The sequence below is a fragment of the Strix uralensis genome, chromosome 1 (assembly GCF_047716275.1).
Source record: "Strix uralensis isolate ZFMK-TIS-50842 chromosome 1, bStrUra1, whole genome shotgun sequence".
Classification (NCBI taxonomy): Eukaryota; Metazoa; Chordata; class Aves; order Strigiformes; family Strigidae; genus Strix; species Strix uralensis.
In genome coordinates, this window is record NC_133972.1 from 126,430,707 (window position 1) to 126,450,666 (window position 19,960).

The 19,960-nt window shown below is 36.4% G+C and overlaps 1 protein-coding gene across 1 annotated transcript; it reads right to left on the bottom strand.

The window, feature by feature from the left end:
- Nucleotides 1-718: 718 nt before the first annotated feature.
- LOC141954188 (desmocollin-1-like) lies at nucleotides 719-18,465 on the bottom strand. Its single transcript, XM_074893472.1, has 13 exons — nucleotides 18,406-18,465; nucleotides 16,975-17,130; nucleotides 15,901-16,045; nucleotides 14,555-14,721; nucleotides 12,719-12,853; nucleotides 11,310-11,495; nucleotides 9,612-9,871; nucleotides 9,251-9,393; nucleotides 7,294-7,509; nucleotides 5,486-5,719; nucleotides 3,327-3,448; nucleotides 1,766-2,002; nucleotides 719-990 (listed from the first exon to the last, which is right to left on the bottom strand). The coding sequence occupies exons 1-13, from the start codon at nucleotides 18,448-18,450 to the stop codon at nucleotides 793-795; spliced, it is 2,244 nt and encodes a 747-aa protein (XP_074749573.1). The 5' UTR covers nucleotides 18,451-18,465; the 3' UTR covers nucleotides 719-792.
- Nucleotides 18,466-19,960: the final 1,495 nt, after the last annotated feature.

The window sequence follows — 19,960 nt, forward strand, 5'->3', positions numbered from 1 at the left end:
GTCAAGTAAACATGAGTTTTCTCTTGCATTCATTTGAAGTACGATAGTTACCCCTATTTCCTGATTTTTTTTTTTAAATCTGTTATTTCCTTAAATGAAAAATACATACCCGCATACAATGCTGATACCCTATGTGGTGATGCCATAAATCCCTTAGGATAGCAAGTTTGATGGGTGGTAACCCATTAGGAGAAAAATATATTTTTGAATATTATTTTACATATATACAATATATATATATATTTAATTTTCAATCAAAATATAAAGTTTTCTAATGTATTCATCAGTATTTTTATGTGAAAAAAGAAAAGGTGTTTTGTATCTCAGTTCATAAGTTAAAAATTAACAAGGTATTTGATATCCACCAGTAATGTTTTTTGGTTTATTTCTACAGAATTCAAAGAAAACAAAGAAACAGTGAATTAAAAAGCTTTCCTTCTCCAAAGCCAAATACAGTAACATTTTGAAGCTGAATAATTAATTAAAAGGACAATACTAAGTTTTGCATTTTAAGTAATCACAAAGAATAGGAAATGTAATCTAAGTAGAAACTAGCATTAACTATATTAACATAGTCTAAAGAAAAAATATTTTGAATTCCTTATTTTTGATGGAACGTGTCTAGCAGAGATTAAAAAAAAGTTGTAATTTTGAAGTAAGAGTTACTTACAATCTCACCAGTCTATATTAACTTTGATAAACCTCTCCCCCCCTCAATTCCAAAATACCTAATCTTGCAGAAGTATGACAGCCACTTATTTACAGTTTTTTTCAACACTGTGAAAGGCACATTTATCTTTTTACGCATGTTTCTGCTAATGTCCTAAACTTGGGTTCCAGCTGATCTAAGAAGTCAAGTGCTTCTTCTTCATGCTGATCACTGCAGCAGCCTACAGAGCCAGCCAAGGATCCTTTTCCTTCATAGTTATATGAAAGGAGATAATCTTCAGAATGCTTCTGTTCTTCATCCTGTCTGCATAGGTGCACCTTCTGCATAGGAAGAGAACACACCTTATTATTTTCTTAAATTGTTATCCTAAACATATTGCATAAAAATAATTTCTTTTGATTTACCTTTCATTGATTAATTTTTAATCAGAGTGTGTCCTCTAATGGATTCCTACATACAAAAAATGCACATGATTGGTCTATATCATTAAGACTACAAAATATAAGTATTTAATAAAGAAATAATTTCTGACTAATCATATATGTAACAATAAAAGAGGAAGAACCTGTTTAAATAACCTGTCAAGCAACTAAAATCCACTTGAAATTAAAAGACTGATTTACACATAACTAGTTAGGCAAGTAGTGAGAGTTTTTGATCTCCAAAGCATGAAGTAACTACATTTCTAATGCTGTACATTCATTCCTGCAGCACTGCTAAGGTAAGTATTGTGTTTAAATTAGTACAATGCAAGCTGTTAGAATAAAAGCAGACAGTCTCAGAAAAACTCACAAAAGCTTGAGTAATTATTCAGAATGAATAAATATTCTAAATGAAAAATAGCATACTGCCTATAGTTTAAGCCGAGAAAAGAGAGTCATTTATATTTATGTCTAAAATAGGTAAAGGATGACTTTTTCAAAGGGCAATATTCCAAAGGAGGTGCAGGGGAGCAATGGAGAGGAAAAACAAAACAAAACCAAAACCAGACAGCCACCTTTCTAGCACAAATACAAGTTTTCCTTGAAAAGTCTGTATATATTGACCATAACCTACACTCAAAAAACCCCAAAAAACCAGTTTCAGAATACTTACTTCACCTAAACGAGGATGTGTGAAATTATGCCATTCTGAGTAGGAGTATCTACATGTATCCATCATAGGCTGTCCTCCTCCTTCTTTAACTGATCCCAGAGTCTGATGTCCACCTCCCTTCACTGATTCCAAGGTATGTCCTCTTCCTTTTACCATTTCAAATGTTTGTTGATCTCCTGTTTTTATTCCGTATCCTCCTTGATCATTTGTATTTTGTAGAGGAATTATATTGTGATCCTAAAAAAAAGATACAGTAGTGTGGATACCTTTACTTTTTTTCCTTTTTTTTTTCTTCTTTTTTTCTTTTTTTAAATTCAAAGGATGAAAGAGCAATCAGCAATTGTCAGTACTGCAAACTGGAAAGTCTCCAGCTTTGCACTGTGATATTTTGAACAAAAAGCTATTCTTAGTACTTATTGTATAAAAATCAGTAAGTGGTCTTTGGAAAGGATACTATGACAAGGGAGAAAAATTAACTAACATTTAAATATGATATGAGATTTAAAAACTGAATCTTTACTCCAATTAAAGCTGTACTGTAATCCATATGCTAGTTTCTTAAATTATCATGTAAAAATAATGTTTGGTTTTCAAAGTCAACAACCTGTAACCCATTAAGCCAGATATACAGTCATATGCATAAATTTCATTCTGTTTCTTCACACATTGTCTGTATACTGAGTGAAATATGGAAAAACTAGTATGGGATTACAAATTAAAAACTACATTACAGTTTGTAACGACATTACATTATGTTTCATAGCCAATGAGAAATTTGACACACGTCACCATTAGGATTTCCTAGTTTTCAATGTGAAGTAAACTCAATAGTTTTTAAACTAATCTTTTCTCAGGGAGGGCAAAGCCAGGGTATGGGGGACAGAGGAGAAGGGGAAGAGTCTGAGGAACTAAGTCCTTGTGTATGCGCAGTCCTGGGCTGGACTACGTTCATGGTAGACTGAATCTTAAAATAAGTTTAGATGCCAAAAGCAAGAACGTATGTCATGAACATGGACAGTTCAATTATATTTTTCCCATTGACTCAAAAATCATCTGTATTTGGGGTCATTTTTCAGGGGAAGGGCAGAAATTCCACCTGTAATTTACAGTTACAATCTGCTAAATTTAAAATCCTTCTCCAAAGAAAAGCAATAATATTTTGCCATAAACACACATTCAACATAGACAAAATAGTAAATTTCCATCTAATCTCATCATTGAAAATGATCGAAGTGATTAAAATGTTCACCTGAAAGTTCCAATCAAACTATTAAATTCTGGAAGAATGATAAGAAGCCAGACTAACAACTACAGGGTATGTTTAAACATATGTGGTACTATCAACTCTGCCTAAAGTAAGAATTTTCAAATTCTTGTTAAACAGCAAAGCACATCTAATGATCCCTGCCTTTATTGCTTATTTCTTATCTAATGTTCCCTGCATTTATTGCTTATTGTTTATTTACTAAATCACTTACTTGCAGGAGGTCCTGTTCTCAAACTGAAATGCCATGGATATCTTAATTATATGTTTCTACATTGAAGTAGACAGATAACTTACCATCACTTCTTCTCCTGGAGCTTCTGTATTTGAAATTATTAAATTGTGATTGGCACAATCATCAGTCACATGCCTGTGCATTACCCCAGAGCCACAGCAGCCACAAATTGTGATCAGAATTACTAAGGAAAGGAAATAAATGAGAAAGATACTATGAACTCTACCTCATAATGGTATCTACTTCTGTTCTATAATGAATTTTGTTGTATTATCCTTTTTAAATGCCTAAGCATCAAGTATGGTTTAAAAAAAAAATTTATTTCCAAAATGCCCATACTCAAAACTGTACATATATACATTTTTTCAAACAGTACATGGAGTTTTTACTATACTGTTGAATTATTTCATTCTTCTAAAACACATCTTGGTTTCCCCAAAAGAAATGCAAGCAAACTTTATGAAAACACTGTGACTGCAAATTTCACAGTAATAAAAAATTTAGACCAAATCCAAGGGAAAAATCATGTTTTATGCCTACAACAAGGTTGTACTTAAGACTTTTTCATGTATGAACATGCAGATGTCAAATTATATCATAAGGAATTAACAGGCAAGCTAAAGGTCCCAATACCAGAAACTTATGTTTCACAAAAAAGCTGAGCAGAACCCTGGAGGACTTCAAGCATTATGTTACAGAACAACCTTACTTAATTCCTTATATTCAGCTTATTCCTCCTATACTACTACTTTGTGTTCTCTCCTCCTATACTACTACTTTGTGTTGTCACAGAGACTCAGCCAGAAATTACTTTGTATAAAAGAATCATGAGCAACTAATACCTTTCCTAAACAAAGTACTCAACATTTCATTCAGAGAACTACTTTTTCCTTCTCTTTTCAAGTTGATAGCTTAAAAATAAAGAAGCCCACGAGAAACAGAACAGTTCTACCTAACTGCCCACTGAGCAATCTGATCTCTGAACACATAAACTTCCGTGGAAATTGGCCAAGAGTCACTTTCAAGTTCATTTATTTTCTGCAGCTATCAGTTGTCAGCAAGGTCTGCATCAGTAGTTCTGGCAGGTTGCCTCCTGATGCTGACAGATGGAAACAAGACATCCATGACAGCACTCAGCAGAGGATACACAGGGTAAAACCTAGCCACAATAAAATAATGGGCCTCTCTGGGAGGGATGCAGTCAAGGGATAGTGACAAAAGCCTATCAGACATTTCACACAGTCCCCCTACTGAGCATCCCCACATCTGTAAGTTCCACCTCTGGGCTATATCACAAATTTGGGTACCTGCCCTGTTTAGATAAAACATGGATCTATCTAACCTTCAAAACATGTGCAGGTCCCAGTGTTCTATCTACCTGAGTAAGAACAGCTGGATGAGATCAAACAGGGACAAGACAGACAGGTTGATCATTACCAGAAAAAATGGAAAAGAAATGAAAAAAACCACACTCTGAAGCACTTGTTAATGTAGCATGTCCACTGGTGATTTTTAAAGATGTTATTAGTCAGACTATGTCTGATTCTGGTAAAAAAAAAATGACCTGGCTTTGCTATTACATATCACTGTCACCACCTCACTGGTTAACAGCAATATTAACCTGCTAAGAATCTGTTAGTCTTTGGGCAACTCCAGTAACACCACATGTATTCAAGGGTTTGGTCTGTTGTGGAAGTACTCAACCTGTCCTTCAAGGTTATGCTGGCTCTTGTAAAATCCAATGTTTCAGATACTCCGTGTTTTAATCCATGACACAACAAAGGTCACAAGAAGCTCTAGGAAATTGGTTTTCTACAAACAGAAATGTGCATCCCAAACCCAGCACTAAACTCACAAACAAACTTTGCTATACTCGCCTCAGGACAAGATCTGGTAAGCACTACAAATCCCATCCTCTTTTGGTTCAAGTGCTGACTGCAGGTGTTTTGGCCTTGCTAACATGAAAACACACACATCTTATATAAAATGTAATTAAAAGAATAAACAAAAATCCACACACAGTAACTAGAGGATAAGATGAGAGCAAGAAGTCTGTGATTCCGATACAAATAGAGCAGGTAAATTAAATCAGTAATGAGGGCTACACAACTGACTAAATAAAAGAAATGTTTGAATCAAGTTTGAATCAGGTTCTCACAGCTAATTTTAAAATTAAGTGGTTTGCACTTCACATTAAAAAAAAACCCACAAGTGTACTTACACAGCAATAATAGTGATCCTAAGATCATCGCAAGGATGGCCCACACACCAAGAGTAACATTTCCGCCAGAAAGTAAACGGGTCTTGCCATTGCATTCGGTTGGAGTAACGCAATCACAGAGGTTAACTGTTATGTGGTTCTCTCCCACCTTTCCTCCATTATCAGTGACACTTACAGGAATATTGTATATTCCAAATGGAATATCATCCTTTGGTGAAAGATACACAGAATTATCTGTAAAAAAAGACAAAACCAGATCTAGTGTTAACAATACCTGAAACTTTGTTGTCACAAATGAGACGATAATGACAATATCCCCTTCTGTTACACCTATATTGCTACCAGATCCACACTAGCTAGTTTAAAGCTAGCTTAAATGTGTTGACACAAAACTACATCTTGGAAGGATTTAAACTTTCAGCACCTTTTAAAAGTTAAAATTGAAGAAGCAAACCCTATACAGCCTTCTGACAACATACAATTTGAAACTGTGAAGTTGATACAGCTCATTATAGTAAATGACACTATTTGGGCTTGAATTGAAATCTATTAGAAGCACTTCTGGTGGTGTGATTGGAATAATTAATCATAAACTTAATTTATACCTCTTCCTCAATTTAGCTCTATGGCTATATCCAGTGGGAAGTAAAATCTATTTAGTCTTCTGCCCTGCTTAGTGGCAATGATTAGTGACCACATGTTTTAAAGAGCGAAAGAAACCATTTGTAAAAAGTATGTACATCAGTGTCTATGTTGTACATAATGGTTGCTTTATGATGAGGTATATGAAACTACATGTACCACCTAAAATGTTTTTTCAATTTGCCTAATATAAGCTTTGAAACTCTTAGATGTTTTTGTTCTCAGACTTTGCTGGCTTTTGCCTTTCATTACTGAATGTTTGACAGAACACTTCAGAATCAGACCCTTTTCAGGCTAATTCATGACAACATAGTAGCAAATGCATGTGCTGTCTTATCATATGGCACCCATCAGGAAGCCATCATCAGCTATAATTTTTTATATCAGCAAATTTTTGGAAACAGTAATTCCTTTCATAATAAATTGTTTACCTACTTCTATCAAAATTATAAAAATTAACATAAATATATTAAGGGACATGGTAATGTTTCCTTTCACCCAGCTCAGCTTTACCGAAAACATGCTGGCTGACAGTAGTACTAAGAAAAACAACTGCCAGGATTTTTTTAGTCAGCCTCTAATCAATTTCAGGTCAAGTTTCGGTTTTCTAGTTCTCCACCATAATAGCAGCCTAAGAAAAGTCATATTTTTCTTTGGGGTATTAGCCATTTCATTCTTAAATTCCTTATGAGTTATGAATGCATACTTCCTTTTCCAGAGGTGTTGATGCAAGGCATCACATCAGTTTTTGTTCTCCCACCTGATATTTTTGCATCATAATTTCAGACAGCAGCTGATTGCTGACCCAAGGATGCTGCGACAGATTCTTGTTTATGCTTTGAGAGGTAGAATATAATATCCTTCTCCTTGCCTTTGTGATGCCACCTTCTTAACTTCTGCAAACTGCTTCAAACTCAGGACAGTTAAGATTAAGAATACTTTAGCTATTCCCTTTTATTTCTGGTATATTCTTGATCTCCTGTACAGCAAATGAAACTGAGGAACTGTTAGAGAACATCAGGGCTACCTTGTTAGCCCCACTGACTATGCTAATTCCAAACATACATTCATTCAATCTATTCTTACAGTCCAGCCAAGGGAGATGTAGCAAAGCCTCCTCCAGCATCCTACAGCTAAGTGAGGAGGAGGAAGAAGTCTTCACATACCGTTGTGTCGAGTTATCTTCCACATGGAAGCCAAGTTACGGTCAGTTATGTGATATACGAAGGGTGTGCTGTAAGGAGACTCATCACTATCCTGTGCAGTAAGGCAGATCGGTTTTCTGTCTCTGCAAATTATGTACTCAGTTTTAGTGATTCGTGGGTAATTCTTGTTCCCAGGCTGGATGAAAACCTGAATTGTTCCAGTGCCTGTTTTGCCATCTATGAGATAAAACATAACCACTTTTAGCACTTACTTCTAACATTCACATACTTATTTCTACTCCAAACTTTCACAATCTATCATCAACTGTAATATCCAAGTTTAGAAGTAAGGTGGAAAGCAGCTGCAGATTTAGCCAAAAAGAGAGAGGGACTTCTCACAGCTCTCTCTTGGCTGCTTCTCTTTGCTCAGCTGGTTGTAGAGTGGATCAACAGCTCCCAAAGCTCCATATTCTGCACATGCAGACAATGTATTTTGTTGAGCTTGTGTATCTGTGTGGTGACAGACACTGTTCTAAAAGGAGGATGACAGGAGAAAGAGTCCATAAATCAGGGGTAAAGGATGGTAAGTCAAAGTGAGAGTCAAAAGCAGAAAATAAAGGTCTCCAGCCTTTTTACTTCTGGAAGGAGAAAATAAATTACACTTTCCCTTCCCTCACTTCCCTGTGAACACGAACATTTTCAGAAACAGTGGGCTTCTTTCTGTCCTCTTCCCTCTGAGTCACCATGCGGTAGCAGGATTCAGCAGTGACACATACTATGTCACCAAAGTCTACATGCAAGAAGTGAATGAGCTCTCCCTCCTGATTACATTTTTTCCAACATAGGAATGGTCAATGTTTGTATACACATTCTAGTGAAATTACACCAAGTTTACTTTTTAAAACTTTCTCTAGAGACACCTGATTGCAGATGCATATATCATGTCTAATTTATATGCAACAGAAGTTCTAAACAAATTAAATATTATTTACATTTAATTTTAATATGCACGCTTTGGACAGAGTTAGAATTTTTAGCTGTAAAGCAACTTCCAAAGGTCTGCTCTTTACTCCCACTGATGTTTAAGCACATAAGGGCTCAAACTAAATCCTGCCATTGGATTTATAAAGGCAGTCCATTTTTCCTTTCTAATGTAAGATATGTATTTTAGAATTAAAAGTGTGACCTATAAGCCTAACATTTTCCTTTGATAATCCGTTTGCTACATTTAGCAATTGGGAAGTGGAAAGTGTATTTAATTTTCTTGATTAGATGATGTCAAGGCAAAACTGTGTCTTTTCCTACAATAAATGCATATACTCAAATTAGTCAGAAAGAATAGATGATTATTCACTTTAAATCAGAACCAAAACCTGGTTTAGAATGAGAATCTGAGTGTACAACCTTTCCAAGAACAGTTTGTAAGAGCTCATCACCTGAGCAATACAGGGTGTGAACCCATATGTCTGAGAATGAGTAAGAGTGCAACAGCATACAACAATGAGTACAGTTATTCTTAGAACTCCTTTTAAATTAAGAATGTCTAAAAGCAAGACACCAAGAAGTCAAACAGAGGAGGAAACAATAAGAGTTGCAAGATCAACAACTTTTTCTACAAAAAGTTTTCTCTCTCTAATTTCCCTGTTGTAAATATCACTGCTGCCAGGTGCTATCACTTTCAAAAAATAGTCAGGAAATAAAAGGAATGCAATACACAGTAGAATCTCCCAATTTAAACTTAACAAAGGATCTTAAATGGGAGCAGGTAACTTTTGAAAACATTGAGAAATTGCACCTATTTCTTAAATGCTTTCCCTGCTATATAGTATTCTCTAAGCATTTGATAGAGCTATCCCAAAGACAAGACAATGGACTAGGTGAGCCTCTGGTCTGAACCAGTGTAGCTGTCCCCCCACTAAATTTGCACATAAACATCTGTTATAAACCACAAAGAATACTGACAACATTTAGTACTTACTTCTGTCTATTGCGAGGACTGAGATATCGCATTGACCTTGTCTCATTTCTGCTACATCTCGGTCCAAGACTTTAATGGTTCTGACTTCACCTGAGTCTTCATCTATGCTGATCCAATTACATTGTCCAGGTGGTATCCGGTAGCTGTTAAGAATAATTTGTTTGTTTAGTTAAAGATCTCAAGTATACACATACATGTGTACATAAATACATATACATACGTATATAGATACATGTATTCTTATACACTCACGTGTGCGCGCACACACACACATACACACAGCATCAACAACCATCTCCCCCTTCCCATGTGCCATCCACGCTGTGCTCCAAATAAACTAGTAAGTAACATTGTTTCATACCTTATGCCTTCACTATTTCCAGTTTCTGGATCTTCTGCTATGTATCTCCCAATAGTCGTCCCAATCTCCTCACACTCTTTAACATCTAGGCGTAACTGACAGGGTTTAAACACTGGTCCCTCGTCCACATCCAGGACATGCACCATAACAGAGCTGGTGCTCTGGGAAAGTTGTTGTGAATGTGGTGCCAGCATGTAGGGTGCCTCGTTGTTGACTGCAATCACAAGGATCCTTTGCTTGGCACTTTCATAGTCCAGTCCCTGTAACAAAGATGGGCTGTTGTTTTTTTTCCTTCAAACCAATACAAAACTTGGTATTGTTTTCACTGCCCAACTATTAAATAGATAAAACTGTACCACATTTATTTACAAAAGACGACAGCTATCCTTCTGGAACATCCAGCTTGAGACATAGTAAAAGGACACAATTTAAAAAAAGAAAGTTAAGTTCTAAGTTAGTCAAAGAAAAGAACCTGAGGAACTAGCCCTAATAATGTAAGCACCAACTGTAAAATTTTAGATAAATACTCTGATAGTCAGTTACTAATGGAACTGAGATAGGCATTAAATGTGGTGGGGGATTTTCTCCTCCCGTATCTAGTTGGCCAATATTTTAGGTTATGTGTATTTCCTTTCCAACACAGGTCAATCATGCTTCTTGCTAGCACCTGTATTTATTTCCTAGTAGGACTTCATCCATTGCAAATATAGCTGAACTTGTGGGGTTGATCAGTAAGTATCTACCATTTATTCTTCAGACAACTTCTCCAAGGTCATCATATTAAAATAGAGCTATTTATATCCTAGAGTCATAATACTCTCCAGTCTACCACAGTATTACACTAAATATAAAAAATTTCAACTGGGTTCATATACCAGGGACATAGCTTTAGAAAAAGCTGTAATGATTACCTGCAACCAAAAACATAATAGATTAAAAAAAAAAAATTTACCTGGCATCTCTAGCCTTATAATTTACATCTTCAAATTTTAATATTAATCTTAATCTTCTCTGTTCCTTAGAACCTGTTATTGCAGTTTTAACATAATGAAAAAGAGGCATGAAGAGGCAAAGGGACATGCTGGAGTACAGGTACACTGGCACTTTTACCTCACATCTGTAAAGTATGGGGTATAACAAGTAACTAAACTAACAGAGTCTTATGTGTATTCAGACTCCCTTACACCCCAGAAAAACAAACCAGAAATCATCATCCTGCAAAATAAAACCTGGAGAGTTTTATGCTGAGTTAGTAAGTTTAATCACCTCCCAGAGAGAACAAGACTGGAGGAGGTGTTCATCCCTACCCTCTTTTGTACACTCCCATTTCTGTTAAAAACCCATCCATGAAGAATTCCCCAGCTACATCCCTAAATCTAAACAACTCCAACTGTGGAACCAGGCAAAAGCACCAAGCTCTTCTGGAATGACAAATCAAAGAGAATTCCTTGAATTCTGCACACAAAAAAACGAGGAGCAGTCTGGAAGGTGAGTTTTGTAAGTTATATATCACACATGAGCCTCATTTGCAGTGCATTATGCAATCTACTCTAGAAGAGAGTTCAGATCAGGAAGAAAGCATGATTTGCCTGAGAGTTACAGATATTCTTTGAATAAAAATGAGTTCTAGATTATTGGGTTTAAAAGCAACACCTGAAGACACCCAAATTTTCCTCTAGCAGTTCCATTTTTACTTACTTTAACAACACACAATATTCCTTCATTCGTGTTTTTGTCTGTTGTAATTTCAAAGGACCGATCATCATTTCCTCTTATAATTTCATACACTGCTCCCGAGCCAGGTGATCCAGGTTCATCAAGATCAACAACAGAGACTCTCAGTATTTCTACATTCACTCTGTTTTCCTCCACTCGTGTTTCATACTTGGAATATCAAAAAAAAAATCAATTTAAATCAGAGAATGCACGATGCAGGACTGAAGAACACTGTATTAAATAAGACTACTTAAACCCAAGGGGTCAATTTACTAAGCTACTGTAATGGTTTATTTTGGTTTCATGCATTAGCATATTTTCTCCATTCCTCCCTTACACCCTAAGTGAAACAGTAAATGTTTTCTGCCAGGACCGCTGTAATCTCAGCTCCTTCATACACTCAAACTATCACTGACATAAATAAGTCTGGAATTCTTCTTCCAGGAAAGGTAAATTAGCACAGTTCCCCTCAGTTATATCAGCTACAGATATTAATTTGCATACAACATGATCAAGCTAAGTATTAGAAAAGGCATTGGAGTAAATTAAAAAAATATATATAAACAAACCACTAGAAGTGTGAAATATGTCTCTACTTGGATGGCAAAGGATGAAAGGATTTTTCATTTTTTTTTATCTTTTTAAAGAGCTGTGTTACTCTGTACAAGCTCAAGAAGCACAGATAAGAGTGATTCTGAATTAATATTACTGATGGCATTCTACAGTAGTGAGTAGAAAGGATAAAACATGGGTATATGAATTATTGGATAATGAATTTTCATAAATTTTGCATTACAAAATGTCCTGTGGTGTTTGAGCTGTATACACGGTTATTGTGACATACTCTCTGTCCTGATGGCTGCAATACGCAAAGACTTAAGGCTGAGTTATAGCTATTGGTGAACAAGAAGTAGTTTAAATACTACTTCTGTAGAAGAAAAAAAGTTGGAAAAGCATAGAAAATCTTGGTGAAAAACCTTGCATCTACTTCACTGACACTAACATTTTCATTTGCAACACAGAAATAGCTAAAAGTTCATCAAACGGTAATAAGGTCATGATGCTGCTCAGGAGTGAATCTGTCCCCTCCCTGAAAATGGTTAAATTATGGGATTTCTAGGACTATGCATTGCAGCAGAAGTGAATGAATGAGTCATGCCAGCTTTCTCCCAATGGAGAAATGACAAATGACTCAAAACAACTAATATACCAATAGGTCTAATTACCAAACAGCACAACAACCAACAGGGCATTCTCAAATGTCTATATTGGCATTAACTGTTTCATGGCACTAGACTTCATATTTGAGGTACTGCCCACCAGGAAAATAGAAAGGGGATAGTTTTGGGGGTTTTTACCTTTTTACAGATATTTCATTTATGAAGACTTACTTGTGTCTGTTTAAAGGATGGTGCATTGTCATTTGTATCTTCGATTCTAATGACAGCTGTTCCTGTAGTGCACAAACCAAAAGGCTGACCAGCCATATCTCTCGCTTCAACTAACAAAGTGTAACTGGGTACCAGCTGAAAAGATGAATAAAAGCATACAGAAGTTGGACATATTCATTTTTTTAAACACAGTTACACACAAGAGTAGAAGCTAAATATTTTACTCCCGTTCCCCAACTCTACTCTAAATTCAGTGCTCCTCTACAAACTGAGGCAATTAGCTCTGGGGCTTTTATAGTTTCAAAGGGAAAACAAGTAAGATATTTTTCAGAGGTTAAGCAGCGCTAAGTTCAGCATCTGTTAGTAATGTGTACACGATATCCTGTATCCTGTAATACAGTTTTTCACAGTGTCAGCATTATTTCCCAGTACCTGAAGTTTTGGAAGATACAAATGATGCACTTTCATCTGCTATGTCTGCCCTTTGGAGCGGCAAAGCATTCCCTTAGGTTTCCAGCTGGTGAAGTATTTCAGTGCATGTCTCTTATTTCAGTGAGGATGGCCAGAAATGGTGCTGCAATCAGCCTTTGTTTGGGCTATGCACGACAAGGCAACGCCTGCCATTTGGCAGTGTCTCTGGCATGCAAGGAGTCAGATCCCTTATCGGTTCCAAGGTGATCACTGATAAGCAGCCCACTTAAATCCCTGACTTGAGTCACAAGAGCATAAGGCTTTTTTTAGCCTTATTAATACCTGAACAACCCAGGGAAGAGGGAATTGGGGAGTGGGGGGGACAGGACGACATGACACAAATGAGCACAAAACAAGGAAGTTTGTAAATCAAGACAGTAACTCCAGTTTCAAATGCCTGGAAGTAGCATTAGGTTTTTCAGGTGGAGGAAAGAAATCTTCTGTTCCACTTCATAAGTTTATCTTTAAAAGACAGACAGTGGGCTCATTTTTCAAGCTTTCCTCCCCTCAGTAGTCAGTCACTGTGATTGTTTCCTTAGTAGTCATGGTAATGCTCACAGTTGCTGCATTTTTCTCTTGTTAAAAAAGTTGAGCAGTGTACCTGCACATGCACAATTTTGCAACACACTGCTAATGTGGATTTTCAGCCATGAAGCAACATAAGTATGCCAGAACATGACTCTCTTTATCCTCAAAAAAAACATGCCCATAGCAGTGTTTTTTCCTAGAATTACTGTCTTATGCTAGAAATACTACTTTGAATTACACATGCCTGTCAGTTTTTTCTAGTGTAAACAATCTCTCATATGACATCTTATCCAAACAAAAACCCCAAATAAAATAAAAACTAAAACGTCCTGTATCATCTGTACTTGAAAGCTAGCTGGTAAGGATAAATGGTTTGTGCTTTAATTTTAGGAAATGTTATATTACTGTTTAGGTTTCAGATATTGGAGTTATTTCTGTTCAGTATAGGATGACTTGACTACTTCCAGAAAAGTTGGTTCATCTTCCCTGTAAAGAAGCAAGAAGCATCTCAAATGGAGTTTGATTAGGAGGAAACAGTGATTCATGGGATTCATGAAGAGGTAAAGAATAAAAATCCAAGAATTTTTCTATCCATAGGTCGCACAGAAGAGCAGCAGGAGGTCCCCTGCCAAGATTGGCTAGAACACGGTAGATCTATACAGAAACTCTTTGGACCAATTACAGGTCTCTGGAAAGCTTCAGAAGCTTCTTAGAGAGGGAAACAAAAAAGAGGGTAACAGAAATTATTTATCTGGTGATTCCCATGTCAGCAATTCAGAGTTAAGCAGCTATGTGTGTGCACTAGATGACAGCTAAAGATGCTTCAGGAAAGATCACCTCTCTGTCCAGCTGCGGTAATAATACAGAAATGACACCCGTGTCACCATGTAAAGAAAATGCTGGGGTTACTGGTGGATTTTGTGCCACAATGCGGTATTTCAATGTAGTATGCAGAGTATAAGGCTCATCTCTGTCCTCTGCAGTCATTTTTCCAACAATTACACCTATGAACACAATACAGCAATTTTTAGTTCCAGAAAAAAGATGTAAATAATCAAAAATTATTTGACTAGGTACTTCTATTTTAGGTACATGAAAATAGCTAGTTTGTCATTCAGCTCTAAACAAAAATAATATTAAAAACACAATAAATAGTAAAAATACAGTTAAGTGTAAAATTGTCTATTTTAATCCTCTGACTATTTTTTTTCCTTCTTAGAAAAAGTTGTAATTATTGCAGCTGTTAAAGAACACTCAAAAGAAATACTAAAAGTTTAAACTTCAAGCAGTGCTTTTGACAGCGAGCATCCCAAACATAGCTGAAGAGGAGTTGTCGGGAGGATAGAGGGAGAGGTTTGGTGCTTTCTGGCATGGTCCAAACTGCAGTACTGCTTCACAAGGAGCACTGCTGTACTTCATTCCTACAGCTCCTACAAGTTTTGGAACTTCTCTTTAAATGAGTAACTCACCCAGTAAGAAGTAGAGCAGCTCAGAGAATGAAATGCAGCTAGTAGATTGGGATGAAAGGGAAGACAGCTTCCTTTTTTGTGAAACAAGTTAGACTTTCTCCACTCTACCCCTAGCCTAGGAGATGGAGCAAGGAATGGCAAACCACAGCTTTTGCATTCCTTATTCTCTGGGGTCCACCTTTCTCCCTGTTTTTATCCTCTTACTAATGGGCAAATCCTTGCCTTTTACAGGTATGGGCAGAAGCAAGACTTTCTCCCCTGCCCCCCCCCAAAAAAAAGTCCTACATCTGTTCATCAGCTTGGACAAACACTGTAAGCTTAGTCAAAGGCATTTTACACCTTAGAATACCACTAATTTAGTTGTTCAGGAAAATAATATGTTAAAATCAAAACATTTTATGGAACTGGCGATTATGGATAAAATGAAAAGGATAATGTTCTGAAATTCTTACATGGTTTTAGGAACACTGCATCATCTCAGTTTTTAAAACTTTTTAAACAATGCTTTTCACCATGATTGAGATGGCAATTTGGGATTTCTAATCATTAAGAAATCTTGAGCTTGTCTTTGCAAATTCAGCCTTTGCTATAAAGAAATACTCCTTAGGAAATCCCACTGAAACTGATTAAAAGGTAGGATTACACCTAGTCATACTGGTACCTAACCAGGCTGAGTAGTGGTAACTGTGTTCACTTATTTAAAACAATTCTTACCAGGTTTGGAATTTTCAGGGACAGAAAATTCAAACAGGTCCTGTGTAAAATATGGAGCATTATCATTATCATCCTCTATCCTGATTGTATGCACAAGTGGTACCTCTGGTGAATAACCATCTGGAGTGGTTGCAAAGCAAATGATCTGTAAGACAAATTCAGTAATTCACTTCATGCTTAAGTAACATGAAGCATTATTTCACTTCCAGTTGAATGGAGGAGTCAATAAAATGACATACAATGTGCCAAGCATACCCTTCTCAAGACCAGGCTCTTCAGCCACATGGAAGGGGAAGTGACTGATGTCTTATGATGACAGCAACACAAAACCTTTAAATGTTTTCCAAGCTTTTCCCTTTCAATTCCTCACACTACAAGTATTTGAATCCCTGTTTTTTCCCCCCAACTCTGTCAAAACACTTTTTCCAAGTCTCTTGAACACATTTCTTCCTGGTGTCTATGAGGCAATAACAGCCTTACCAAAAATTTAGAGGTAAATATTGCTATGTAGAACAAAATCAAGAACAGCAAAACTATTTGCCCATTACAACATGATCTAATAAAATGCAGTAATAGGTACTGCAAATTACCTAAATATTTAGAAGCTGTTTGTTTCTACTAAATGCCGTCTTACACTTCTCAGCCAGTAGAGAGAGCAGTGCACCTTGTTAACAAAATAACAAAACTGAACAGCTTGAGAAAGAGAGGGTCACAAAACCAAGGCCACCTAGAGTTTCTCATGATTTTGTTTTTATGCAGACCTTTTCAACCTTCCCTGAAAAACTCTGAAGTAACTTCAAAGACTTCCCAGAAGTGATGCAAATTCAATAGCTTGCTACATTTATGCTGTAATCAGAGTCTAAGCAATGAAAAGCAAAACTACTCTCAAGACCTAGATGACCAACTATTTCTTTACATGTCACTGATTTCATCTCTACAACACCAAAGATATTAGAACAGATAGCTGATTCCAGATCTTGTCTGCTCCCAGTTTCCCCTGTAACCCAGCTTTCAAATGCATGCATGACAGAAAAAAAAAAGATGTAATTATATTTGCACAATATAGGCCTGTACCTGAAAGCTTGGATATTGTTCACGGTCTACTGCACGAGTAGCAAAGATATTTCCAGTTTCTCTTTCTATGTAAAACAAACCCTTTGGATCTTGATCAATTCCTGGTCCACTTGCAGAATAATAAATAGTGTAGTTCTGAGCTGTGTCTGACTGGACCTATAAAGAACACAGTTTTAAGCCCAAGGAAAAACAGCAGCATCATTCTAATACATTTTCCCCCTTTTCATGATCATATTTAGCACAAGCAGGAACTCTTCAAAAAAAGAAAAAAACCTTGATTTACTTCTACTTCTTCAGCAGCTTAAACTTCATAGGAGAACAGCTTGCCATGTAACTGCCTTTATAATGTGTGTACATGAGAAGGGGTAGTTAATTCAACCTCAGAAGTGTTTACAACTATTGAACAAAAAAAATGTTTTGTATGCACACTGTCATTTATTTTGAGATCTAATCTCTCTAGAATACTGAATACAAGGCACATTCAGATACAGATGGTTTATTATTTCTGTCCCTGTTCAAGAGATTTTTGGTTTAGTGCTCTCATTAAGAATGTGGTTTGAAACTAGAGGAGAAAAAGCAAAGTGGGGGGGGAGAGGCCGAGAAAGAGAGGAGGGAGGAAAGGGAGAGAAAGAGAGGAGCGGGGAGAGGGAGAGAAAGAGAGGAGAGAAAGAGGACCACCTAGAGTATAGTCCACAGATATGCCAATTCACATAGCCTCTTTCATCTCATCACAAGCACCAAGAAGGTAACATTAGCAGTTATCTATTTATAAACACGCTCCTCCTCAAATACTTTCCTTACCTACTGAACGCCAGAAGTTAGGAAGGTAAGATTAGTAGAAGAATGATTGCTCTGCACAGACTCTGTTATTACACTTGTCTCTACACATCTGCTACCAGCCACTCTGTAATCTAACAAAGGCTAGATGGATCTATGATAACTTTAGTTCTTGCATTTCTCTTTCACGCCTACTTGTTTTCTTACAGTAAGTACTTTTCCTAATAATATAGGCCCTACTCAGTCTTCAATGCTACAGGTATACACCTCAAGCTCTGGAAAGGATGTAGACAAACAGGTAAGGTTTCCCCCACTTTGTGTCAACAAATCCTTTTTCTAGGCAATGTTTTGTGGGGGTCAGTTTGTTATTTTTTAATTACACACTCCACTGTCTTCCAGGCCGAAGAGCTCTCTCCCGATAACATGCCTGTCTCTTTTTCAAAACTTTTGCATGTTTCCAGTTCATTCCAATAATTATGATCACCAGTTATTTCACAAGTTACACAATGAACAGGACAGAACAAGACAGAGAAATAATAGCAGGAACGGCATCAGGAGGCAATATAAGAAATCTCACTTTTGTTCGTCTCTTATCATAAAAGTCACATAAAAAAATAGCTTGGGTCATAAAATTAGGATTCGTCTAAAATATACCTGCTGTATTTGTAGTGGAAATGGTCCCAGTGAGTTCTCTAACATTACAGATGGAATAGGGCCCCATCTTCTTTTGGTTCGCTTAAGAACTGTATCTCTAGCATGCCTGGTCTTCTGTGTCTGGGTCTAGAAGATAAAAAGACAGGTAAGACTATATCCATATATTCCTAACAGTGTATATTTTTGCTTAACTACTGTCCTGCATTTCCATCTTTTTTCCTTCTGCTCCAGTTTTCCTACCAACTATTTGTTTTTCCAAGGTCTTCATTTCTGATTATACCTGTCATAGTATTCCAAGAGTTTTTGATTCATTGTAATACTTTGCACAAATAAAATCTGCTTTAATTCTTCAAACATGGCTTTTAAGGTTCTTTGTAGTTCTGATTAAGCTCCTTGCTAGCAACTCTCATTTCAGAAACTAAGTCTGCTGATTTAAGCAACACAGTAGTCAACAACTGCTAAATAAAAATACCCTCTACACCAGAGTGCTTTGCCTGATTATTTGAATTCCAGATTCAACTACAGTTACCCAGCTGAACTGTACTCCATGAAACAGTATTTTCAATAAGTGAGGTATCTTGAATTTAGAAGCTCACCTTCTTTTCATTTTCCACCAAGCTAACATGTATTTTCTTTTGTACTTCTTCTTGAATGTCTTTAAGTAATATAGTAAAAGTCTTTTTCTCAGAAGACAAAGAAACAGCAGACGTTGTGTACACAGAACCATCCTCTAGAATTTTGAAGTTCCCATCACTGGAACTGATAAACTCTGCGGACTGAAGGCATTCTTTCAAATCAACTGTAGGAAAAAATATTCAGACAATAACTCAAACAGTGAAACAATAACATCCCTCACAAAAAAAAACAAAACAAAACAAAAACAAAAAAACCCCAACATTGCCTAAGTATGAATATTATTTATGGACATGTGGAGTCTTCAAAAATTTGGTCATTCAGTATTTAGCGATCATAAATACAGATTCTAGAACCTATTTATGCAGTCAGATTTGACCAAGTTTACATGAATTTTCACTCTTGTGTTCATAAGCGTTTCCTAAAGGACACTGGTGCTTCACGGATTTTTTTTCAACAAGACACTGTTGCACTGGTAAAATTATTGAAGCATCAGAGATGAACAAACACCTTTAAATGCAAAAAACATTGCAGACACACTCATTATTAGATCAGTAGCTATTACATTTGCCTTATGGTCCATGCCTCACAAAATCAGTGAAAATGATTAATTAATGCAAATGCCCAATAGAGATGTTACATCTTGGAAGTTTTGCCCTCAGGAGGAAAGCACTGACTAGTACTATGTCATTTAATAGTCCTGGGAGGACAAAGGCCTTTAAATTATGAGGCAGACAGATAGGAGAGATAAAGACTAGCTCTAGAACAAACGATTGGAAATTTTTTAATATGTACATGATAGAATCCCATGCAGTTTATAGGAAGTACCAGGTAAGTTCAGCATACTTCTCAGGTATTTTTTACTGCATTTACAACCTGTGGATAAAATAACTGTAATGCACTTCACTAAACTTGGTTCATC

What these genes read in the sequence shown, in the direction of transcription:
- LOC141954188 (XM_074893472.1), bottom strand. Translation starts at nt 18,450, where the DNA reads ATGTTAGAGAACTCACTGGGACCATTTCCACTACAAATACAGCAG. An exon ending in GAAGATAACTCGACACAACG is followed by an intron (nt 5,720 to 7,293) that starts GTATGTGAAGAC and finishes CTTTTTTTACAG; the next exon opens with ATAATTCTGTGTATCTTTCA. An exon ending in AGGATCACTATTATTGCTGT is followed by an intron (nt 3,449 to 5,485) that starts GTAAGTACACTT and finishes TCCTTTCCTTAG; the next exon opens with TAATTCTGATCACAATTTGT.